Below are 27,275 nucleotides of genomic sequence, written 5' to 3' on the forward strand. Positions count from 1 at the left end.
TGAAGTCTCCTTTGAAAAATTTTCATCTTCCTTGCACGTCATCAGCGCAAATAAATAAATTATAGCTTTCGCATCATAGGCGGAGGTGAAGCTGACAAATATGTTTGCGAATGAGATAGGATTTACTTTGATTTTACTACTTCTGTTGAAGTATGTGCTCATGAGTCCCATATTTTTTTGAAATTGTTTTCACGTGTTCGAATCAAAGTTGACTCCTTCTGCGTAATTGCCAATCAATTTGACGATAGGCTTGAAGGTTCCCTCCTTTGTGGATTGTAATCTCACGTGTAATTTCTTCGTATGAGAGGAGTTGAGTGGGTTCGTCTTAGAGAGCAGCAAATATTGTTGCTCATTTCGTTCGGTAATATTGTTTATCACACGAGGATTATTAGGCACAAAGTGATTTCTTGTCTTTCAGTCATGTCGCTTTGCGCGAAAACTTTGGATGAATGTTTCTCACATAATAAAGGAAAACTAGGATGACTGATCTCGAAGTGATGACTCTTCGAATAACGAGACGCGACTATCATAACACTGTGTAAAGTGATTTGCGCTTTTATATATGCTTTTCGAAAACTAACGAAAATCTGCACGCGCAGAATATTTGTTTGAATTGTTACTTTTCTAGAAGAATCTTGTTACGCTATTATGCGACGTAGTTACTGTTTCAGAAAGAATTTTTTCGAAAATGAATAACGGAAATATTTCATGTCACAAATATGCTTCATAAAAAATCGAATAATTTGTCAAGATTACTCGAATATAAAGTACTATTATATTTGAAAATAATTCGCCAAAGTAAAGGAAATATTCTAACGTCGAATTTATTTTTCATAAATTTTAGAAAGATTTCTCACTAGCGACTGGAACTAAGGATACGCATGAAAGTTAATCCGAGCAAAAAAACAATCTTAATGTTTAAAAAAATTCTTTTCCAACGAAGGAGAAGCATTGTCCCTGAGGAAAATTATTTGTCAACCTATTTATTCAATTATAAACTTTTTATATAGCATAGAAAATTAAGTCTTAGTTATATAATGAGAGTCAAGAAAAAAAATTTAAGTGGCAAAAGTTATGTTTAGTGAGTCCACGATTTTTCTTTCTTACATTAAAAAAATCTAAAAATCAAGCTCTGCGTGATATAAGAATGAAATTCCATTTTCTTTATTGAAAAAGTTTCTTTTTGCTTGTCGTAGATTAATATGTGAGAATTTTTCTAAAAAACGGCAAAAAATGGAAAAGGTTAAATTTGAATTACTCCGACAATAATAATACCATCATATGAAAAAACATCGTGTGACAAAAACTTTTCCGAGATAATAACGAAAGTGAGAGGAAAGGGATTTCCTAAGATGTGCGATGGCGAGGGTGATGCTTATATGCGAGGAAGGAAGTGAATTTTATGTTGTCAAGGTTTGTTAGAATGTTGTTCGTAACCAGAGAGTTTTTATCATCTCCCATTTTAAAAATTTTTCGAGAAAATCTCTACGTGTAAAAGAAAGGAAACTAATTGGAAAAATTATCAAAATCTGCTTGCCAATGGCGTGACTAGAAATTTTGATTCATCCTTCTTTAGGATTTTCGTGAATATCACTAGTATATAAATAACGCATATCGTGTGAATTAAGGATTAGTCCTACGTTGATTTTCTCTGTCAAGAGTTAATTTTTATTGAGAGATTATAAAATCAATAATTTTGTGAACGATAAAAATGGCACTTCGCAAATCGCTTGCAAAATTCTTTATCGTCGCCTGCAACTTGAATCAAAGTTAGTTGCAGTTGATTATCTGACAAAGTTATTAGAAAACGACGAGGAGAATTATTCAGTCTTCGGATGTTTCGCGGGAGAGTGCTCCAGTACGTTGTTGTGCATTATGCACAAGCTGGGGCATTGCGGCGGCGATGCGAGATTGATGGAAATAATCTCGCATCATTTAGAAGTACATGAGTGCTTTAATCATGAAGAAGACGATGCTGGAGGTTACATAGCTGATTTCAAGCGTCGCGCTAGAGGTAAGGAGTAACAATATATTTTTTGAAATAAATCAAAGAAAATTTTATGAAAAGTTCGCTTCATTAAATTTTAACATTTGTTTCATAGTTTCGTATGAATGTTAATTGTATTGTAGGCCAGGTGATTCCGCATCGTGGGAGATACTCGTTAGGCCGACTTAGTTTGAGGCGATAACGTCCAGCCGAACAAGCGATTAATGAAGTCATACCAGCACATAAATTGGAAAATAATAAAAATTAATTAGAAATTAAATTGCAAATTGAATTAGATAGTCTATTAAAAATATTTAATTTTCTAGAAAGAACTGTTATGTGTTTATGACGCTGGTGTCACCTTGGATAGAAGATTCGCTTGCCAAGACGGCATGTAATAAAGACGACTTTCTTTATTCTAACAATTCAGAGAGAGTTTATTGTTGAATTGAATTAAGATTGGTTCAAAGCGGGCGGTAAGCGATGGTCATAATTCGATAATTAATGTGTTCGGTTAGATGTGTGCACGGTAATTTGCACTTGACTACGACGTCGAGTAGTTCCTCACAGCCGTTCGAAAAAAAGTATATTGCAAGCAGCAACGAGACTGGCAAATCTCGCCAGAGATTCAAATAATCTTCGCGCATTGACTGCCCTTGCGGTACACGTATATCGAGAACGTTAGATGACAAAAATGCAGCGGTAATACGCAATGGAACTTCGGTGTGATTCGTACTTCAGATTCGGGACAAGAAGCGTTACGAATAAATAGCGATAAATGATCCGTATTGATCGAGATCAGGAAGCGAATTGAACTTTCACACGCGGAACGTGTGCGCGATCATCAACTTTTAGAGTATCGTGCAAGGGGGGGTCACGTGTTTGAGATAGATAGCATGATTAGAGCAGGAGCGAGATATCCGCCGATGTTTTGAACAGTGACGGCTCGGTGTCTATGAGCTGTTTGTTTACCATCGCCGAGAATACATTCAAATTAATGATTATTCCGGAACAAGCACGAATCAAGGCCGTACGGGATTACACCTGTAATGAGCGCATCCCCTTAGTTATATTATCATCTGGTAAATTAAACTTTTAAAATATTTCTCCCTATAAGATCAATTCTTGTAAGAATAGAATAATAATAATCAAATAATATAAATAAGAATAATAATACTAATGTAAAAATATAATTGTGTTTTAGATGATAAATTGCAGGATTCTATCCATATGCATATATTGTGAAGCCCCCTTAATCCAGCACGTAAGTTTTAAAAAGTTAGCAAAAATCCACAGTAAGTTTATGAAAAAGATAACGAACTGTTACTTTTTAGCGCGAGAAAATGAAGAAAAACAAAAGGAAGAGGAGGAGGAGGAAGAAGTTATAGAGAAGAGAGAAGAGGAAGAGGAGAAGGAGGACGGAGAAGTGGATAACAGTGAAATTTTGGTAGTGGAATCCGGCAATATCACGAAGAGATAGCAAGAAGCTTTGGAAGGAGGAAGAAGACGCGAATGAAAGAGAAGAACAGGGGGAGGAGGAGGAAGCTAGATACTATGCATGATGTTGAAGGTAATAATATTTCTAAACTGTTTATATATTGGGAGTACAAATTAGTTGGGTCCGTTTTCTAAAAGGTAGCTCCGGCTGTTGTGAATGGTTCATTGTGACAGCTGATTTTGGCGTTTTCAAAGAGGTTAGACATCTGCTAATAATATTCAGTTTATATCGCTTTGAATCTCATACAAAAATTGATTTCTACAGTGTTTGAAATGTCGAATTTTGTGTTAACCAAGCAGCATTTGCGGGAGGTTCTAATTTTCTGCTTTAATTGAAAGAAAAGTGCAGCTGAAGCCCATCGAATGCTTGTCGAAGTTTATGGTGACATTGCTCCAACTGATAAATCATGTAGGGAATGTTTCGAGTATTATAGAGAATGTTTTGACGTTTCAAGGATGGAGATTTCAGCATTGAAGACAAGCCTCGCTCTGGACAGCCAAAAAAATTCGAAGACAAAGAATTAGAGGTATTACTCGAAGAAAATCAGAGTCAAACGCAAGAGGAGCTTGCAAAATCATTGGGAGTAACTCAACAAGCGATTTTTGCATGATTGAGAGCCACAGGAATAATTCAAAAACAAGGAAATTGAGTGCCTTATGAACTGAAACCGAGAGTTGAAAGGCGATTTTTCACTTGCGAACAGCTGATTCAAAGACAACAAAGAAAAAGTTTTTTGCGGATTGTGACTGGAGATGAGAAGTGGATATTATACTACGCTAAGCCCGGTCAATCGTTGCCATCGACCTCAACACCAAAGCCGAACATTCATGATTCGAAGATCATGCTCTGTATCTGGTGGGACCAAAAGGATGTTGTTTACTATGAGCTGCTAAAACCTGGCAATTCCATTACGATCGATATCGGCTACAATTGATTCGTTTGAGCTGTGCATTGAGAGAAAAACGGCCGGAATACGAGCAAAGACATGATAAAGTTATTTTTCTTCATGACAACGCTCGGCCTCATGTCGCAAAAGTCGTAAAAAAATATTTGGAAACGCTCAAATGGAATGTTTTACCACACCCGCCGTATTCTCTGGACATTGCTCCTTCTGATTACTGGTTGTTCTGAAGGATCAGCACGATTTGGCAAGTCACCGGTTCACTTCTTTCGCAGAAATCGAAAATTGGCTCCAAAATTGGATCGCCTCCAAAGACGAGTCATTTTTTCGAGATGGAATTCGAAAATTGCCTGAGAGATAAGAAAAAGTAATAGCCAGCGATGGACAATACTTTAATTAACAATACTTTAATTCATTCATTTTGTTTTGAAATAAATGCATTTTTGAACACAAATAAACGGACCGAACTAATTTATACTCCCAATATTTTTCTCGTAACTGTATTCTCATTTACGAATTTTTTATATTTCATATACACCGCTTGAATGATACAAATCAATCGAATTAATATTCCGGAAATTCTTACGCGAATGAACAAAATAACTAAAGTTATTTTGTTGAGTTACCTTAGTATGCGAAACATAGTCACAACTTCGAATGTAACAAAAGATTTATTGCGTGATATTTGCTTATGTACGATTATATATGATATATAATATAATATTGTGACTATAGATATTTTCGTGGTTTCAAATTATCACAATCTGACATAATATTTTAGCATAATTTATTTTATCGATATCAATGTATAACAAGATTTACTTAATTTTTCAGTACAAATTGGTAGTGGTGTCGGCAGAGATGACGTCGATCTAATAAACGAAAAAGAGAAGAAACTTACTGACAACGAGGAGCATCGTCATCATCATCAATATCAGCAGCAACAGCAGCAACAGTGTCATCATCGCCATCAGCAGCAGCATCATCGACACAAAGTTGGCGAACAATTTAATTTCCTGGAGTTACGTGCGGAAAACTCGCAACGTTTCAGAAATTTCAGCATTCTCGGAAGAGAGGCAAGTTTCGCTGGTTGGAAAACGCATTCCGCGAAATCTACGCGTATGCGATACATTCGTGGGAATCGGGCGATTAGGAATATTGTCCAATCATAATTCGGCGAATCTAGCGCATGGTCCAACAGGACTATCGCTTCGTTTTTTTAATGAAAGAATGTTATTTATTTCACATGAGCATTAAAAAATACATTAATGAAAGTACTTCCCATCACTTTCTACTACTTTTGACCATCTTTCGGGCAGTGAATGAATACCGCGTCGGAAGAACTGTTCATCTTTAGATGAAATCCAGGAATCGAACCATTTTGTACAATCTTCGTAAGATGTGAACTTCTGCTCGCACAAGCTATGAGCTAATGATCGAAACAAGTGGTAGTCGCTAGGTGCAATATCAGGAGAATACGGCGGGTGCGGTAGCACTTCCCATTTAAGTGTTTCCAGGTATGTTTTTACCGGTTTTGCAACGTGTGGGCGAGCATTGTCGTGCAGCAAGATGACTTTATCGTGTCTTTCGAAGTATTCCGACCGTTTTTGCTTCAATGCACGGCTCAAGCGCATCAGTTGCCGTCGGTAGAGATCTCCAGTAACGGTTTCATGCGGTTTTAGCAGTTCGTAGTATATGACACCCTTCTGATCCCACCAAATACAGAGCAGGAGCTTTGAGCCATGGATATTGGGCTTTGCCACTGATGATGGTTCGCCGGGCTTAACCCATGACTTTCTGCGCTTTGGATTGTCATAATGGATCCACTTTTCGTCACCGGTAACAATCCGATGCAAAAAACCTTTTCTTTTCTGCCGTTGAAGCAGCAGTTCGCACGTGAGAAAACGTCTCTCAATATCCCTTGGTTTCAATTCATATGGGACCCAATGTCCTTCCTTCTGGATCATGCCCAAACTTTTAAGACGTTTTCCTATTGTTGAGATGTCAACTTCCAATGACGTAGATAATTCTTTAAGTGTTTGACATGAGTTTTCATTGAGCAGTGCCTGCAAATCGTTATCTTCAAATTTTTTCGGCTGACCAGGTCGCTCCTTGTCATCCAAATCGAAATCACCAGCTTTAAAACGTGCAAACCACTTCCTACACGTTTGCTCAGCCAGAGCATGTTCACTATACACATCCACTAAAATACGATGAGCTTCAGCTGCACTTTTGTTCATATTAAAGTAATGAAGCAAAACTCCCCGCAAAAACACTTTATCTGGCACAAATTTTGACATATTCAATGAATTATACAGTATTGTTATTTATGATTTCAAGAAAGGTTATGTACGGCAAATGACGTCCTATGATAGATGTTTACAATGTATACAGAACTATAGGTAACAACGAAATAGTGTACTGCTTGTGCCATCTCTTGTAAAACGCTACGAATTAATTCCAACACCTAATAGTTTCGGTCGAGATACGCAGTTATAATTACGCATTTGGTGCAAATTTGGTGAAGCATTTCTCATTTCCAAATTATATCTCATTGTGACGAACGAATTTTAGAACGATCGAAATAGATATAAGAGATCGTCGTGGAAAAAATATTCCATTCGAATTCGGAACGCTGACAGTGACGCTGCACTTTAAACGTAAACAATAACTTTCTTTTTTCAGGGGAACGCTAGCGTGTCGGTAGTGACAGTCTTTAGTTAGGAACTAGCTATAACTATGGAATATGAAGAGTAATATGAACTATGGAATATGAAGAGTATTTTGCTCGGGACATCGATATCTGAGGTGGAATTCCACGTGTTTTCGTTGGCTCACTCTACCAGCGTGGTCATGGAAGCGGAAGCTTTCTCGGCTAGAAAAATTCTACCTTACCTAAATAAAGATGCACGTGCTATCGGTAAAGAAGCTTTACGTGCGGGAATTAACGTAAGAGAAGTCAAAAATAATAAACCATTAAAGAAAGCAGTCAAAAGTCGGCTCGCGGAATCGAGGGATAATCTGAAGAGAAAAGCCAAAGAAAAAATAAATATCTTGATCAGAGGATCAGGATATAAAATATCCACGAAATCCGCGACGCTTCAATTTCCAATCGGTGGTCGAGATAGAGGTATAGATATATCGTGTAACGTAAACGACGTTGGACGGTCAAAAGAAAATTATCGAGAAGTATCACAGGGAAGAAGAGCAAAAAAGTAACGAAGAAGAAAAAGAAAATTTGCGCTATAGGAAGAAAAATGAAAAAACCATCTGCTAAGAAACATCGAATAAAAAAATGTGATGTATTCGATATATTCTCTTAATTGAGATAGGAATTCGTGGCTGGAGAAAAAACATGTTCTTTCTTCATACTCACTCGAGTGAGTGTATAAAGAACGAACTCGATCGCTTCTCTCTACCTCCTATGCAAACCAGCATTGAAAGTTCGCAATGGATTTATTATAAACCCGTAACTTCGATTCGCCCATAGAATTCGTCATACTCGAACATGGAAAAGACTATCTGGATCTCTCATTCACATCATGTTTCGCATACGCGTAGAAAGCGAACGCGGGGAGAGCACATCAGCCGCACCCGACGTCGCGGCAAAAGTAGGATCAGTAAATCATTTACTGCATTCCATGTTCAATCAAATCGATGTATATTTCAATCAAAAACTCGTGTTGCCACCAAACAACGCTTACGCTTACCGCGTACATCGTTATTAAATTATGCTTCATCCGCAAAAATTTCCCATCTTGTTTATGGGATGCGAATATTCCCGGATACATGGACGACACGTTAGACTCGTCAAATCCAAATACGGCGCTCGAGAGACACGGGCAATATATTCGAGAAAATCATACTCTTGATCTCATACCTTCACTGCGACATTTTCAATCAAGATAAATTTTTAATTAACGGAGTGGAAATTAGAATGAGACTCGTACGTCCGAAAGATTCATTTTGTCTTATGGAGAGTAAAACGATATCAAAAATATGTATTCTCGATGCCAGTTTACTCGTAAGAAGAGCAAAAGTAAGCCCGGGTGTACTACTCCCACACGCTAGAATACTGAGTATAACAAGTATTCCCTTACGAGAGTCGAAGTTAAAACTTTCACGATACACGCCGACGTAGTGGGGGAATCGATAGACAATGCAATTCTCGGACAGCTGCTGAAACGAATAATAGTCGGCTTTGTCGATAACAAGGCGTTTAACGGCGATAGAAAATTGAACCCATTTAATTTCAAAAATTATGGAATTAATTTCTTTTCGCTGTACGCCGATGGCATGCAAATTCCCAGTGGGCCATTACAGCCAAATTTTTCGAACGAGCCGCTCTACGTTGAAGCTTATCACACATTATTCTCGGGAACCGGCATTCACTTTCTGAATGAGGGTAATTCTATAAGTAGAGACGATTACGCCAATGACTACACTCTTTTCACTTTTGATCTTACACCAGATCTATCCGCTAATTGTGCAAAGCATTGGAATCTCGTGAAAACATGGAAGTTTATGATTAGAAGTGAGATTCGAAAAAATTCTTTCCGTGACTATTAAATGTATCGTTTATGTCGAGTTTGAGAATGTTTTAGAAATCGACTCCTCGCGTCAAGTCATTGTGGACTTTTCCGGTTAGCCTTATGACTTCCGCGAGAAAATTATTTTCTCCCACTATACATTTTTTTTTCATCTAATTGCCCGCAAGATGAAAAAGCTTCTGTCTTGCACATGACACCGGCGCAGATGTTTCGTGACGTAAAAAGAGTAGCGAAAATTCGAATATCACAATGGATGTAGTCATTGACATACAAGATTTTCGCGATGTCGAAGAAAACTTTATTCCGAAAGAAGTCGCGGTTCTTGCGATTAATGCAACGATCACCGGACACTGGATTATAATACCGTCTTATCCATTTGGCGATTTACCCGAGAGTAAGACGAGAAAACTGGCTTACACGAAATTATCATGAAATCGAATGGTTCGACGGAAACGTCAATCCTAAATATTTTACGATACAACTTAGAAACATTACACGCCACGCACATTACATCTATTGCAGAGGACAAGAGAAGGTACGCTGTCTGAGTAATCTACTCTCCAAAAACGTATATAATCTGGAGGAATTTCTCCGGCATTCAAAAATCTACCAGATTTCGGAGAATGTGGACAGTACGCATGCTGTATACGGATTTCGAACCAACGTTGAATCACATTGCGAACAAATTGCTTACACAACGCTTACAAATTGAAACGTTGGCTAACTATACAGCAGCAATTCGAACTACGATAGCCTTCCCTCAAAAAATTGGAACGAGAGCGATGTCGAGAACGAAAAAACAGACAGCGAAAATTTTTCAATTCAATTTAAAAATCAGAACCACGATATATCTCGCAACATCGAAGCGCGGAGGAAAAATATTGTGACAGAAAAATCGGACCAAAGCGAGGGCAAACAAGCGACAGGCGAGGAGAAAAAAGATCTTCCAAAATTCGTCCCGTCGACGAGTTAAAGATAAAGCTAACACTAGCGTTTCACAAACGTCAAATTTTGAGAACTTTAAAACTTTATAACTTTTACAATAAGATAGGAAACAAGACCGTTTATATTAAATAACATTACAATCCGAAGCGCCACTACGGTCTAAGTATTAAGATGTTGAACTAATATATATATTATTCAAACGAATGAATTAATTTCAGAAATAATAATTACGTGTCGATATGGTTGTCGACATTAACGCAATTAATCTGAAATGTAATAATCCCCCCAAAATTCCCCAAATTAATCTTAAAAAACTGTAATAAACTTATTGCGAAAAAATATTGCCTCGGCCGGGAGTCGAACCCGGATCTCTTGCATTCCGTGCGAGCGTCCTGAGCCTTTAGACTACCGAGACCTTAGCAATAATTTTTCGCAATAACCGATATGTATCGAGAGTAACGCATTATTTCAGCGCGCGTTTATAAACAATAAGATAGGAAACAAGACCGTTTATATTAAATAACATTACAATCCGAAGCGCCACTACGGTCTAAGTATTAAGATGTTGAACTAATATATATATTATTCAAACGAATGAATTAATTTCAGAAATAATAATTACGTGTCGATATGGTTGTCGACATTAACGCAATTAATCTGAAATGATTGCTAAGGTCTCGGTAGTCTAAAGGCTCAGGACGCTCGCACGGAATGCAAGAGATCCGGGTTCGACTCCCGGCCGAGGCAATATTTTTTCGCAATAAGTTTATTACAGTTTTTTAAGATTAATTTGGGGAATTTTGGGGGATTATTACATTTCAGATTAATTGCGTTAATGTCGACAACCATATCGACACGTAATTATTATTTCTGAAATTAATTCATTCGTTTGAATAATATATATATTAGTTCAACATCTTAATACTTAGACCGTAGTGGCGCTTCGGATTGCAATGTTTATAACTTTTACTTTATGCTGGCAAAAGAAGTAAATTCTGAATTTGCGCAAACATTTCCTCTCTCACTCCGACGACGAGAAATGAATTAATTGGAAGTTTTAAATGCATTATATTTTCTCAGTGTTCGACATGCAGGAATATGTCGACCGACTGCCGAGGATGTGGACGAAATCGACTGCCATTGTCATTAACAGACGATCGACTTGGCCAGCACTCGGTCGCCTTTTACATCGACGAACACGATACAAGAACATATTTCGATAGCTATGGCTTGCCGCCCTTGGACTCAAGATTCCTCTTACGACTTCGCTAAAACTCCACTACATATCACTGGAATACGACGACGCTGCGAGGAATACTTCCTCAAACTTGCGGGCAATATTGCTGTGAACTTCTATATTTTATGTGTAATGGTAAACGCAATGATCGATTGATCGTACAGTTATTTCATAAATTTTTTCTCCGTTGTAAACATAAAAAAATAAATTCTCAAGCTATGCCGTCATGTTTAATCTACTCTTTTAAAAAATAAAATATAAAGCAAATATTTTATGTAATATCACTTTTTTTCTTTTAAATTAAACGTTTTTGATCATGTAAATTTCATTTCTTATACCTAACCTCGTCCCGTTTTACATTAGTCATCTTTTCTCACGTATTCTGGATTTAGATAATGTTCATTAAAAACAAAATATAGAAAAATTTTTTTTTTTAAATAATGTTCGAATCAACGCATCGATTACGACGTCGCGTGTCGGCGCGAACTTGTTTGTTCATGTTTTAATTTCTCTTTCTCCTTAATGAAAGCAAGAGTCTCTCGAAAATACTCGTAAAAGTTCTCATTATAAATAATAAAAAAAAATCCTTTTACTAAAACGTCACTATGCTGGAGACATTGAACCGCTGTAGCAAAAAATGACCTGTAGAACAAAAAATTGTGCGCTATTCATATCCGTTGCCCGCATCTTTCCTCTCTCCCCCCGAAAAAAATGTCCCGATTTTCCTTGGTGTCACACTATTCATCTCTGCCGACACCCTCACTCTTCTCCAGTCTCCGTGAGCGACTATGGACAGAGCCAATCAGCACGTGGACAACCATGGATCGGGCCAATCAAAACGCACCATTTAATTACCTCACATTCTCACGTCACCGACCAATCAGAGCGCGCCATTTCCCAGACAGGTCAAACCCCCGGCGCCGGAGGTGGAGTGGGGGTTTGTTTTGGGGCCCATGGTTGCCCATATATTACTGCCATCAATATCTACCGTTATGAATTGTCCTACCATGTTGATAGCTTTGATCTAATTAAAACTATTTAATCGTTGTATTGTAGCCATCGTCTACGCGTGATACAGATTACTAAAGCCATCTATTGGAAAAATAATGGATTTCTTTTTACTACACCTAATATTATATCTACCTTTTCAGCTAATTGTTCTGACGCATTACCTGATTTGACGTTTGCTCTTTTGATTTGCCAACTTTTGTGTTCTCTTTTTCTGCAGCTGTGATATTTTGCGTCAAGAAATTTGCAATCCTTACGAGCGTGAGATCCTCCGCATCTATTACAAGAGAATATGTGTTTCGACTAGATTTCACATTGTTCTGTATTGCACTTTGCGTGCGTCGGGATCTATTTCTCGACAAGGATCTACGATGGCAAAATCTTTAGTTTTCTTCATACGTGGTTGCGACGCATGTCTAGTAAATTAGTTGGTTCTTCATTGGTGCAGTATTCTTAACCTTATCTGCCGTATTGCGTATGGATTCTAACGTATGCGCGATTTCATACGCTTCTATGAATGTGACGGATTTCTTCGCGATTATCTCGTCACACATATCGCGCGACTGGAAACTATGTAGCATTTCTTCGATCCAGCATTCTATCCAGGAAGATGCCATAATCACAATGAACCGCACCTTGACTGAGACCTTGACGCAAAGCAAAAAACCGATTCGTCCTTGTTTTGAGTAGTATAGTGAAATTTGACGTTTTTTACATATTTGTCCCTTATGCGATCAAAACGCGTTAATGAGCGTCTCTTTAATATCGTCATATTCTAACTGCTTAGGTAGATGCGGACTAACCAAGAACTTGAGCTTATTATTCAATTTGCCTATATGTACGCGAATATAATTAGCAAATTATTCCGATGGTTCTTAGCTGAAACGCTCAGTTAAAACGTTTGAAATAATCAGCGACCGTTTCTGACGATCGATATTCTGGTATGGAGAATTGCGGCCTCGATAGTGATATTCTCGCTGTCCCCGACGATGTGTTGGCGGTTTCTTGTGCTACTGGATCGCATTTGCGAGCATAGATGATATTGCTTAAGCAATTCCGGTGGCATTTCTATTGTCCCTCTTAGTCTTTTCTAACCTCTACACTTCGTCGCATATTTCTTGACCTTGGGTCTTGATTATAATTCCATTTCTGACATCACTATTATGTTTTTATTCGACGACGTATCGAAGATACCGGGTGAATTATCGGAACACTGATTAATTAACTGCTTCTTTATTCCCTGACTCAAAAATACATGACAATGAGTGATCAAAAGCTCGATTCGATTGACGCGCAAACGAGATTGGGAGAAAAAGTACGAAGTAGTTCCATTGTCGGACCAATGAGATACGAGAAAATAGTCCGAGGACAAGCCATCGGTCTGGTGGCTGCATTTTATATATAATAGAAATAAACTGTCGTCTAAATCTGTGATCGGGAATGTCCGTCGAATCGTTACGTTTGGATGTAGCTCTGTGTCACTTGAATTATCACCCGAGTAATGCTCATTTAGATTATGAATCACGTTATCGAGAATGTCTCGTATCGCTTCTTTTACGATATGCACGGTGCTTAAAAAGCTAACCCTATTCCTTCGACCTATGCTATACAGTCGCGAGGGCGATATTTCTACGCTTCGCGCCTTTCGCAATTAAAAAAATTCGCTTTCGGACTTGCAGTAATGTCGCTAGATGCATGCTTTTTGTTGTTGTTGTTACTTGCTGTACCATTACTTGCCCTCAATTACGTCACGGTTGCGGTAGATCGATGTCTCTTCGAGTTACTCGACTCCTACGTAAACGATTGCTGCCTGTTCTGCTGCGGGATCTTGTTTCGGCAACCTGACCTCTCTGGGCTGCTAATTCGCCGTCACATTAATGTCACCCTTTTGTTACAAATGCGAATAATGTCACAAGATTCTTCAAGACGATTCCACCAGCAACGTGGATTTCACTACTGCCACCAATAATGTTATGCCAGGGGCACGAGTTCAGAATCCGCGAGGACGTCAGAACCGGATAAAAAATAGCACTCTTACTTTGTTTAAAGAATATTACTTCTTTATTTAAAAAATTCACTTTAACTCTCGTTCACAGTTATTTCAACAACTCTCGGCGCGTTACAGTTAGATTGGCGGGCGGACTTATAATCCAGAATTGAACGAACGAATTCGTATAAGTCAAATTAACCAAGACTTCTTATAAATCAAAGAATTGGAAAGGGTACGAGCAATAGGAGTCAAGCGCAGAAAACAAGCATTTAATAATCGCGCAAATAATATATCTATGAAATGTGAAACTTCTTTATTTACTAAAATGCGCTTACATGTTTCGACTCACTTTTGAGCCTTCCTCAGAGACAACATAAACTAACATATATAAAAATAACATACATAAAAACTGTGAATATAAATTATTTTGTCATGGTGAGCTTCTCTACATCGAAAATTTAAATGTCTTCTGCGTATCCTTTCCAATTCTTCGAACGAACGAACTTAATGAATTTATTGCGCGCAATTCCGAATCGGAGATCTTGCCCGTTTGTATAGTATGACTACTACCGAGATGTCTCTCGTCAGCTCTTCTCGGTACTCTTCCGAGGACAACATCCGCGGTAACATCACGGTCGAACGTGATATTACGATTAAACTTTATTGTCTTATATTATTCCGTTATTATCTTACTTTAGTTTATTTAAATATATTATATCGCCTGTTCAGGCAAAATATATTTATAGAAATCGAAACCTTAAACGGTCTAATTGGATCTTAAATGCTTGTATGATTCTTGTGTGAATTTATATACTACGTATGTAGTCCCCAGAAACGCGCGCCGAAATAATTTTTCGGTCTTGAAAACGCTAACTATACTAAACTATTACTTAAGATTGTTTCGAAGATACGAATAAGCAAAAATTTGTTAAATTGCCAGTCAATTTAACTTGTGATATTACTGTGGTAGTTTAGTAGAGTTAGCGTTTTCAAGACCGAAAAATCATTTCGACGCGCGTTTTTGGGGACTATATACGTAGTATGTATATAAATTCATACAAGAATCATACAAGCATTTAAGATCTAGCTAGACCGTTTAAGGCTTTAATTTCTATAATTTGTGTTATTATATATATACGGTCTTATAAATAGAATATAATATAAATATATATTATGTAAAATATATTTATTTAGATATATTTTGTTTGTCTGAACTTAATATAGAAAAAACAATGATATAATTTATAAAAGATATACAATTTAACACATATTTAAATTAAAAATTAATAATGCAAAAAAATTTAGAAATATTGTACTCCCTATTTAAAAAAAATTACAACAATCCAATCACAATACAACCAATGGAAAAAATTTTATTATCTTATTTATTAAAAACCAAATTATTTATAAAAAATAACCCACAAGTGCTTTTCACATGTGGATAAGGGCAATACTGTAGTAGTCATGAATAAGATAGAATATATGGAAAAAATGGAATTAATACTCCCAGATTCTGACACATATACAATCGTCAATCATAATCCAGTTAATGGCATTATAACAGAAAAGAAGACAATGTTAATGAGATAGAAGTATCATAAATTTATTACTGATACAAAAAAAACCTAATTTCTTTAAATCTAATTTTACCTCGTGTTTACGTCCTAAAATATATAAACCTTTTAATCTCTTCAATTGGTAGCCCGTTACACATACTTACACAAAATACTGAATGCCAGTTTCCCTCAAGCAGTTAGTTCTATAGACAATAGTTTTAGATTATTTTGAAACTAACGTGGTTCTAATATTAACACATATAAAAAATAAGAGCATATTTAATTATTAATAATTAAATATCACAAACTATAACTTGTGCTGTGGTTTTTTATGCTCTTATTTTTTATATGTGTTAATATTAGAACCACGTTAGTTTCAAAATATTTTTCAATTACACGAGCATTAACATGTGTAAATTAACGCAATTTTTTGACTTCATCAATTTTAATTTTGGATCACACGTATGTTTGCTTCTGAAGAAATGTGTAAAAATTCATAGAGCGAATATTTATACAAGAATACAAATTCAATTCTTAAAAACATGTATAAAGGAACGTCTAGTTCCCATTCATATGTATAAATTTACACGAAATGATAGTAATAAGCTGTTCCATTCTTCGAAAGAAAGAATTGATAAACTTAAATATAATTTTATTTTTAAATATTTAAGGGTAGAATTACAAGACGCCTATAAACATCTTGGGCAAACAAAATCGGAATTATTCAACATGTGTAGAAAAATTGAAAAAATTCTACCGAATAATATAGCTTATTCTTTCTTTCGAAAACAGGAATTTAACTTTGACATTATGTGGCAAAAGGAACAAGATAGAATCGGTAAAAAAATCTCTAATCTGCGGGCTAAATACATTCGCCAAGAAATTGTGAATATAAAACGTATTAATTATAATATTACGAAATGTGTGACCTCTGAGATGAATTGTGATACTTCCTGTGCACCTTTAAAATTGAATACAGTTTCAACTAAAATCATGAATCCTGACAAAATTCATTCATCATACAATATTAATATCACTCCTGAAAGTTTTAATAGCAATTTTGATATAAGTAATATTAATAAACAATGGCTGATAAATCTGAGCAATGCTAAAGTTTCAGATAAAGCCTTAGCCTTACTACAATTAGGTCAACAGTTTAATTTGCCTAATAACGTGGTTAGTAAGGATGGTATCACACGTGAGTTCATCAAACACGTGGAATATAATCTTTTCAGGGCTGATGATGAAACGCGTAAAAATGTTAGGAATGAAACTGTCCAAATTCTTAAAGCTATTAAGAATTGTAATAGTAAATCTTGTGAAAATTCAATTTTATACGAAGGTGTAAGAGAGGTTAAGCGATTCATCTCAGAGAATCCTGATATTTTTATTACTAGAGCGGATAAAGGGAATACCATCGTAATTATGAGTCGTGATAGCTATAAAGAAAAAATGTACGAAATTCTTAATGATCATGCTACATACGATTCAATCAAAAAAGATCCCACGAAGAAAATAACTGTTGAAATTGGTAAATTATTAAAAAATTGGAAAAATAAGGGGTACATTGATTCTAATTTATATAAAAAATTGTACGTTTCGGACGGCGAACTTACGGTTTGCCAAAAATTCACAAAGAAGGTTAGCCTTTAAGATTGATTGTCAGTTGTATTAATAGTGCTTTTTATCCACTGGCGACTTTCTTAAAGGAAATCATTGACAATAATAATATAAAAAATTTCAGTTTCGTTAAAAACAGTTTTGATTTAGTAAATAAACTCAATGGAAAAGCAATTGATACAAATTTTAGTATTATATCATTTGACGTGGTCTCCATGTACACGAATATTCCGACCGAATTAGTATCAAAAAGCATTGAACGCAGGTGGAATCTTATGGAGAATAAGACTTCGATTCCTTTACATGAATTTATCAAAGCAATTATGATTATAATTAATTCTACATTTTTTAGTTTTGATAATAAAATATTTAAACAGATTTTTGGCATGTCAATGGGTTCTCCTTTGTCCCCCATACTGGCGAACATTGTTTTACAAGATTTTGAACAAGAAATCATTACCAAGAATAACATTAATTTATCGTTTTATTTTCGTTATGTGGACGATATTGTATTAGCTATACACAAAGAAAAAGTTGAAGGAGTTCTAGAATTGTTTAACTCATATCACGAAAGGCTTAAATTTACTGTGGACTTTGGCGATGATAACGGCATACATTTCCTAGATGTTAAATTAATGAGACAGGAAGGAAATATCATCTTCGATATTTATAAAAAACCTACCAATTCTGGGAGATATCTGAATTATTTTTTGAATCATCCGTTAGAACATAAAAGGGGAGTTATTATTGGGCAATTTGATAGAATTCTATTCTTATCCCATCCTATATTTCATGAAAAAAACATCTCTGAATTAATTCACACGTTTCTAAGTAATGATTATCCTTTAAAGTTTATATTTTCTACAATAAATAATAGAATTAAAACGTTGGAAAACAGAACTAATTTAGATAAAAATCTTAAAGAAATTAATAATGAATGTGACTCTAATGTTACTTCTAAAAAATTTTTCACGTTACCATATTTGGGCAAAGTTTCGGAAAAATTTAAAAAACTTTCACATATGTACGGTTTTAATATAGCTTATAAACCAATGAATAAATTGAATACATTTATTAAGACAGGAAAGGATGCTTTGCCTAAGGATGACCAATGCGAAGTAGTTTATAAAATTAATTGCTTAAACTGTGAATCTTCTTATGTTGGCCAAACCAAAAGGAAATTAAAAACTCGGATTAAAGAACATAAGGCTGATATAAGAAAACCTTCTTCCGAAATTTCTGTGGTCTCACGTCACCGTATGAATGAGATGCATGAATTAGATTGGGATAATATAAGAATTTTAGATAGAGAACAATCTTTAGCGAAAAGAAGAATTTCGGAAATGATACATATAAAAAGACAAACAAGTGGTATCAATAAGCAAAGTGACACGGAAGGTTTGCCTGAGGTTTATTTTCCTCTTCTAAAAAAGGATGTCTCTTTCTGTTAATAAACAATTCTAGAACTTTCTAAAAATTTTGACTCAGATATATAAATAGTGGTAAAATATATGATAGGACAAATAACAACACATAATGTCACGACAAAATTCTAACTGTGTAAAAGAAATATTCGAGATTCATCGTTTGGTTTTTTTGCTGTAAAACAGGTAATGATTCTATTTCTTTATATTCTGACTAGAAGATTTTAATATATACAATTTTATTTAGAATCAGGAAATTCTTGTTCTACACTTTTCTTGATATGACAATTGACCGTGTAACATTACTGCATGAAGCATCTTCACATACAAAAGAACATGTTTATTTAATTACAACTCTCGACTGTTGAATTTAATGTCAACTAGAAGTAATTCTGCGTTTTAAGAATATTATTGAATTACTGAAGATGGCCAGATTGTGGCCGAAACGTTTAATGTTTTAATGAATGTAATAATAATTAAATATCACAAACTATAACTTGTGCTGTGGTTTTTTATGCTCTTATTTTTTATATGAGTTTTAGATTAGTTGAGAACATTTCTCAAATTAACATATCTAATGACGAAGTTCTTTTATCATTTGACGTTGTATCATTATTTACGAATTTTCCAGTGGATTTAATTATTGATGGCGTGAAGAATAGATGGAATCTGATACAAGATAACACTAACATCTCATTGCATGAATTTATCAATGCATTAAAATTAATTCTCAATTCCACGTTCTTCACATTTAATGAAAAATTTTACAAATAAACTTTTAGGATACCTATGGGGTCACCTTTATCCCCCATAGTAGCAGACATAGTATGTGTGATTTAGAAATGAGTTCTTTAACATTACTATTTGTTATCTCCTTCTTTTTATTTTAGATATGTTGACGACATTACACTAGTTATTAATCAAAATTACATAGAAGAATTATTAAATATCTTCAACAATTACCACCCAAGAATAAAATTTACGATGGAGATGAGTGCAAATACTCTTAACTTTTTGGACGTTACTATTGTTAAAGAGAATACTAATATAACACATGATTAGTATCAGAAATCTTCTTCTTCGGGACGATGCTTAAACTTCTATTCAAGACAAAAAGAAGATATAATTCTAAGAAGATATAATTGATTGATAGGGTTCTACTTCTCTCCCACCCAAGGGCCTATCAAAAGAATTTCGATAACATCATTAAGATCCTTTTAAAAAATGGTTACCCATAAAATTTGATCTTTACCACTATTAATAAAAGGTTACCTAAAAAGTTTGAAATATTAAATAAATAGTAAAATAATTAAAAACAGTAATAACAACACAAATGATAATGAAACAAAAAGAAGGTTTTTTTATAATATCATTTGTATCTTATATCATTGAAAAAATTAAATATCTCTTTAACAAAAGTTTTAACATAACATAAACATGGAATAAAAAGATATTAATAAATTAAATAAATTCGTTCGTGTCCAAAAAGATGAGCTTCCTTTTTTGTCACATTCTAATATAGTGTAAAAAAAAATGTAAAGAATGCAATGCATTTTATGTGGGACAAACAGAATTTTAAAGGCACGCATTAAAGAACATATAAATCATATTAATTGGAACATGACACAATAATCAGTCATTACTGCACATAGACTTGAATTCTCACATGAGTTTGACTGGGAAAACAGATATTTTAGATGAAAAGGAATTTTTACATAAAATATTGAGGTCTGAAATGATTTTTAAAAAACAAAGTAATGATTTTTTTTAATATTAAAAATGACACAGGATCTCTTTATTCTAATTTATTTACAAGGACTTGATGCTTCCTTTTCCTTATCAGTCTTGTCAACATATTGTTTAGTTACGAATATGTTGATCATATGAGAGCGCGACATAGAACTGACGCTTTCTCAGAGAGAATTATCTCGATGAATTATCAGTGAATTTTAATTTATCAGTTATCACATTACCACACATATTTATTCTAATTCTGTTATAATAATTATGTAATATATAGTTTTTGAATACAGCGGTAACATGAGAGCACACAATAATGACAATTTCCACTGAACGATTGGTCTTTGCGTTTTATCATGTAAGTTTCAAATAGTATTTATTATTTATCATTTATGTATTGTTAATTCGTTCCAATATTTTTATATAGTTAACTGGATAATTACAATGAGAATACGCTTGGATATTACAATTAATTATGACTATAGCACAAGACATGACTACAAGTCGCACAATTCGATTTTTAAAGTTCAAACTGTAATTGTATAACTTATAAATGTTTAATTGTATTATATCATAGGTTATTAAGATATTGAAAAGGATCCACAATAGGATCGAAACGTATATTGTTATATTAATTGAATAAATTCTTTACGTGAACATCCAGTGTTTAGCTCTCATAGGCATAATAATTCTTTGATATATTATGTCGCGTCAGCTTCGCGTTCGTAACAACATTATATCATCATAACAGATGAATCTAGACAACAATAATGATGATCATATTTGTGTACAAAAAGTGTAATCAAGCGTCGTCTGCAATGAATAGTAGAGCATGTAGACACATCGGGAGTAAACTGGTTTTCCCAGCCAGAAATGATTGATCAATCAACGTCAAATCGATGCTGATTCAATATCGATCGACATCTAATTTCATTAATCACTTGTAGCTAGGGATATAATAGGACATAGAGTAAGTCTATAAGCGAAAGCGATTCAACCATTTCGACATCGATTTGACGTTGATCGATTAATCATTTATGGCTAGACCGGAAAACCAGCTTATTCTTAATGTATCTACAGCTTTTACTGCTACTATTCATTATAGACGACGCATAAGACATTCGCAGAAGAGGATAAATATGATTTTAATTTTTTAATATTTACCGTAACGTGCATCAATCTGAGCTTGGAGTATGTTGAGGCCGGGTACAACGATAGCTGGTAGAGTTCTAGATCGCAAGAGTGGAGCCGGGCGTCTCCCGGAACCATGTGCAGACCTGTTTTCGGGTTTGCATTCTGGCACGGGCACACTGCAATGAAATAAGAATTGTTATTCTTGAGACACGGTCGTCAAGAATTCATCCGCGGTCGAGGTTTATGTTTTCATATGTTTCAATTAATACTACAGTTGTATTTATCAATACTAGTACAAAACAAGTGCGCGCGCTAATTAAACTGCACTATAATTCTATTGTATTATAATTTTTTTTTTGTCAAAATCCATGTGCATATTTCGTGAACGACGCGTAAACGTTATCGTTGCGTAAAAGTTATCAATATCCATTCACGAAAAAAGCACATGAAAAGAACCAATTAACATCGCGGAAAAGAGGCAATAATATACTTCGAAACATTCGACTTTTGATGTTAACATGGACTTTTTCAAATAGGATATGTATAAGATGTTATAAAGTATACAATAGCGAACAAATTAATTGTAATTACATAATTAAACTACATTAATTTAATTTAATTATTATAATTTCAAATCGAATTTTAAGCATCTGTTTCTAATTAGCAATAAAATGTATAATTATTTTTCACACTGTTTACAATATTATCTAAAGCATGAACTATTAACTCACACGCTATATAAGATTTTTTATTATAAATTTTGCATAAAAAAGCATCACATTTATCGATGATAAAATCTTTACCTAAAAGTGTTACAAAATATTTAAATTTTTCATTGATGAAATGCGTATACTAGTACAGCTCAGACGCAATGTCCTCGACACAATGTTAGAGTTCGAATATGAAGAGTATGGTTGACTGCTTCATATACAAACATGTATCGTGCAGTGTTAATTTGACTACATTCACATCACGCATTTTTACGATTTCTATCACAAGATCTTGGACTAATAATAATGAAGGTGCGATTGATTGCACGGACTGCTCAATATTTGCGCGTCTTGATGCGCGATGAAAGTCCGCCACATTGCACGAGGCAAGATTATGTGATTACCTTGGTTGATGCCAATTGCAATTTCCACAAAAAACAGATCCGACGACGATTCCAGATATTTGTAAGCTGTAGGGGTCAATGTAAATCTTCTTCTTAATATACGAGGGGTATGATGGGGTTTATTACAAGAAAATGCTCTGCAGAAGAAAACAATATATATATATATATATATATATATATATATATATATATATACAATATACTATGTATATACGTATATAAAATAGAGAAAAAAGGAAAACAGATAAACAAACTGTAGAGAAAAGATATAAAAAAAATTTATAGAATGAAAATTTATTGTTTGTAAAACTATTCATTTTGAATAGGAACGTAAAATCTCACGGAATCGTTTGGAAAGCGTTGCAGTAGCGGTCCGTCTGAACGACTAATGGAATAACATTGCCCGAGCTCTTTCTAAGTTTCATCCCCCCATTTCTTCAGGAATACATTTGGAATTGTTCAACCAAGCGAGAGATAAAAAATGCCAGCGCCGATATGCGACAGCTTTGTCAGTGTAATAAATGATTTATTTCAGGACATTCGACGTTAATACATGTTTCACGATGACATCATGAATGTAATTTTGATACATTGCGACGTTGCCAAATAGAGTTGCCATATATGTCCCATAATAATGTCCCACCCGTTGTAGTCCTATATTCGTCATAGTATTCGCGCTCTCTCTCTTCTTTCCGTTATATTTCCTCCCACGTTCTCTTTTATTCTTGTTCATAATTTTATTAAATAAATATTTGCTTTACGAATTTTTAATGATATGACTTTAAAGCAATGATTTTAACTTAGCAATTATAGTAATATTTTTAGTAATACAAATAGCTGATCGTTCCTAATTATCGAACTGTTATAAATTATTATTGAATAGCTATCAAACACTTATTGTACTACGTAGCACTGAACAGCTATCATAATACTAATTAATTCTGATTATAGAGAAAGAAGATTCGTTTCCACTTGCGGTAAAGAGATACAGGAATGTGCAAGTTTCAAAGTTACGTGACAAGAATGATGTCATAGAAGAAAGATGTCATAGAAAAAAATATTTTAGGATTGTGGAGGAAACCCGGAATGAAATAGAGATTAGAATTATAATTTCTTATTATTCAATTTTTATTTTAATAATTTGATTAATTTGTTTGCAGAAAATACGCGTCTTCTTATTATAGATAGTATATCTTCGTGATATTAAGGGCCGGTTGTTCCACTTTTTGACAAATTTTACCTGTGAGATAAATCTAGTAATCCACGTCATTGGATAATCTTGCTACTTACCCAACAGGTAAAACTAAAAGATGGAACAACCTGTTCTAAATTATCTAATATATATGATATATTATATATCCTATATATCATATACATTATAATAGATAATTTAATATCGCAAAGATATGAAGAAGGAATGATGAAGAAATTAGGGAAAAGATAAATTTTCAAAAAAATATATTTTTTAGATTTATAGATTTATAGATTTATAGATTTATTTATAGATTTATTTATCTAATTTATTTAATGCAGCATGCAATATAATTTTAACCATAAACTAATTCACATTTTATAATAGAATTCTTATCACAAATTTTTTGCAAAGTGTTTGCAGCATCGCGTTTATCAATAATACAATTTTGTCTTAAAAATGATACAAAATATTTGAATTTTTCACTAACACCATGCATACATTATAGTACGCATTTTCGACACATTGCTCAAGTTCGAATAAGAAGATGTTGATTTTATGTACAAGCATATACCATATAATGTTACGTTTTTCGTATCATATATTTTAACAAGCTCTACATTCAGATCATGAATCAGTGGTGATGATGGGATAGTTGACTACATTAATCGCTCACTATCTGCACATCTCTCGATGAACGCCTTCCTAAAATAAGGCAGAATTATGCGGTTGCTTCGATTGTCGTTGATCACAATTTTCTCGATGTCCAGGAACTTATACGCTGTCAATGTCAATGCACATCTCCTCATCAAGATATGAGGTATGCAAAGTTTTGAAAATGTATGAGAAGAAGCGTTGTAGAAAATATGTAAATAGACCTTAGAAAAATATAATACATAACGTATAAAATGTATAAGCAAAATTTTATAAAAATTGATCCATAAATTATCAAAAGCTTCACTGAATCTTCACTTCCACTGAATCCTCAGCGTATGTGAACTAACTGACTGAATCAGTAATGCCGCCATAAGTCTCACTATTTAGTGCTCACCATTTCATATTTTCCAGCAACATATCCAAGTTATTATTGAAAATTATTATTTTCGCATCAAGAGTTATTTCAATTTTGCCTCTATGTGTGATTTACTTTAATATATTGTAGATATCATAATTACATTTCATGACATGGAAGTAATATATGTTCCACAACGTCTATGTGTGAATGAGCTTCGCTGTATGTTCCATCAGTAACACTATGAATCGTATAATGATATGTAGGAAGATTTAAATTTACGTGATCATTAAACTTCGAATCACACATATTGATATGTTTATATATCTGCTATGTCTTAGGCTTGGTACACCATGTATTATAGCGAATAAGCACGTTTCGAAATCCAAGTTCTTTATATTACGACTCAAATGCATCATCGACGATGCAATATTATTTATTAATTTCACACAGAGTAACATAAATATACAATTCTTGTTTAACGTTTAAAATATAATATCCTCACAGACGGTTTTTGATGCGATGACTGCGGCGGTAACTATTCACTGAGCGGTTGATATATTAGAGCTTTCTTTCATTCTTGTGTTTTCTATTTCATTATTTTTACATATAACTTTATTTTTTTCTTTTTTTATTCATTTTTTCCTTTCGGATAGTGTGAAATTCAATGTGGAATTTTACGTACTTTTACAAATATAGTATTAATTTTTCAGACGTTATAATGAAAAGTATATTGTATTCCATTCAGACGTACACCACGACCTAAGTTATCCTAATTGCAAAGAATTCGTTACTCGCATCTTTAATGTTAAAAACATTGTGATATCTTTTTGAATATACAAAAGATCAACATTGTTAGTCAACTGATTCCTTAGATAAAAATAAATACATTATTTCTTTGAACGTTTGCACGGTCCATGTTCACTGCCACAATATCAAATTATTGTTTATTAACGACAATTATTTATTGTTATAATAGGATTAATTAAATTGTTGCAATATGGTTTTGTCTCATTATTGTGATCAATCATAAACTTTCTAATATTGACAAACGATAAATTCGTAACATTTCGATAACGTTCCTAAATATATTAATATTTCATACAATTATATTATATATTATCAATTTAATCCATTTTTTTTTATTCTTTTCATTTTTTTGTTTTGCATGTATCTTATAACATTTAATTACCTTAATTACAAGACATAATAATTTTATTTATAAAAGATTTTTATTTCTAATTTGGTATGCTTACAAATAAACTTTACGAAGAAATAATATATATATGTATATGTATATTAGATTGACAAGAAACAAATTTTTTTTTTTTAGTCAGTTTCTCAACTCAAAAGCTTTCATTTCATGCCAAAAGAACACTACTAAATTTTTATTAAAAAATATTAAGATTTAGAGACCACTAATGAGCGACTTTTAAATCAAAGTTTCGATTTTCTTTAATATATGTTTGATTTGATGCAAAAATGGCTTAATCCGGATTTTAAATGTGGTATGATATGTCTTTTTGATCGCTGAACATGATGCAATAATTTATTTTGCTCTACGATATACACCTTAAAAAATACTGCCCGATTAATGTGAAAAAATGATCAAATTTCGAATTTAAAGTCGATTTTAGCAAGGTTCCAAGTATTCAAATGGATTGTTACTTTCATTAAATTGTAGGTCTATTCACCCAGAATAAGATCCAGTTGGAATATTCCCGGAACCTTCTACAGGTCTTTAAAATTTTCATATAACTGGATTATTAATACGTTTTTAAAGATAGAAATAATTTGTTTACAAGTTCTAAAATATATCGCTTTGTGGTCTCGACATCCTCAAATGAAATGCCTCAATTTGACAACAAAAAATTGTTTATTAGAAAATGAAATGAGTACATAATAACAAAAATATGATTTAATTTATTAAATCAAAATTTATTAAATAAATTTAATTTATTAAAATAAATTACCTTATTTCATTTTCTAATAAATAATTTTTTGTTGACAAATTGAGGCATTTCATTTGAAGATATTAAGACCACAAAGCGATATACTTTAGAACTTGTGAAAAAATTTTTTCTATCCTTAAAAACATATTAATAATCCAGTTATATGAAACTTTTAAAGATCCTGTAGGAGGTTCCGGGAAAATTCCAACTGATCTTATTCTGAGTGAACAGACATTTCAGGGGACATATAATTTAAGGGGAATAACAATCCATTTGAATATTTGGAACCTTGCTAAAATCGAAATTTGAACTCGAAATTCATTTTTTCACATTAATCGGGCAGTATTTCTTAAGGCGTATATCGTAGAGCTAAATAAATTATTGCACCGTGTTCAGTGATCAAAAAGACATACAG

General features: G+C 33.7%; 2 protein-coding genes across 5 annotated transcripts in view; one reads left to right on the plus strand and one right to left on the minus strand.

Moving 5' to 3' along the window:
- LOC105153240 (uncharacterized) overlaps window positions 1-27,275 on the minus strand; it is a 354,849-nt gene that overhangs the window by 64,097 nt on the left and 263,477 nt on the right. For all 3 annotated transcript variants that reach the window (XR_015547195.1, XR_015547194.1, XM_087412646.1), the window contains exon 4: window positions 21,621-21,766. Coding sequence is in view for 1 of the 3 variants with exons in the window: in XM_087412646.1 (XP_087268772.1) it covers window positions 21,621-21,766 (146 nt within the window). In the remaining 2 variants the exon portion in view is untranslated. The remainder of the gene's footprint in view (window positions 1-21,620; window positions 21,767-27,275) is intronic.
- LOC147907455 (uncharacterized) lies at window positions 2,038-5,558 on the plus strand. Of its 2 annotated transcripts, XM_087412650.1 has the most exons (3): window positions 2,038-3,251; window positions 3,322-3,557; window positions 5,221-5,558. In XM_087412650.1, the coding sequence occupies exons 2-3, from the start codon at window positions 3,500-3,502 to the stop codon at window positions 5,556-5,558; spliced, it is 396 nt and encodes a 131-aa protein (XP_087268776.1). In that variant the 5' UTR covers window positions 2,038-3,251; window positions 3,322-3,499. The 2 variants fall into 2 exon arrangements, with proteins under 2 accessions (XP_087268776.1, XP_087268775.1); XM_087412649.1 differs by having other exon boundaries at window positions 2,038-3,557.

Source organism: Acromyrmex echinatior, chromosome 13 (genome assembly GCF_024713525.1).
Source record: "Acromyrmex echinatior isolate Ae372 chromosome 13, ASM2471352v2, whole genome shotgun sequence".
NCBI classification, from domain to species: domain Eukaryota; kingdom Metazoa; phylum Arthropoda; class Insecta; order Hymenoptera; family Formicidae; genus Acromyrmex; species Acromyrmex echinatior.

What these genes read in the sequence shown, in the direction of transcription:
- LOC147907455 (XM_087412649.1), top strand. Translation starts at nt 3,500, where the DNA reads ATGAAAGAGAAGAACAGGGGGAGGAGGAGGAAGCTAGATACTATGCAT. An exon ending in TACTATGCATGATGTTGAAG is followed by an intron (nt 3,558 to 5,220) that starts GTAATAATATTT and finishes TTAATTTTTCAG; the next exon opens with TACAAATTGGTAGTGGTGTC.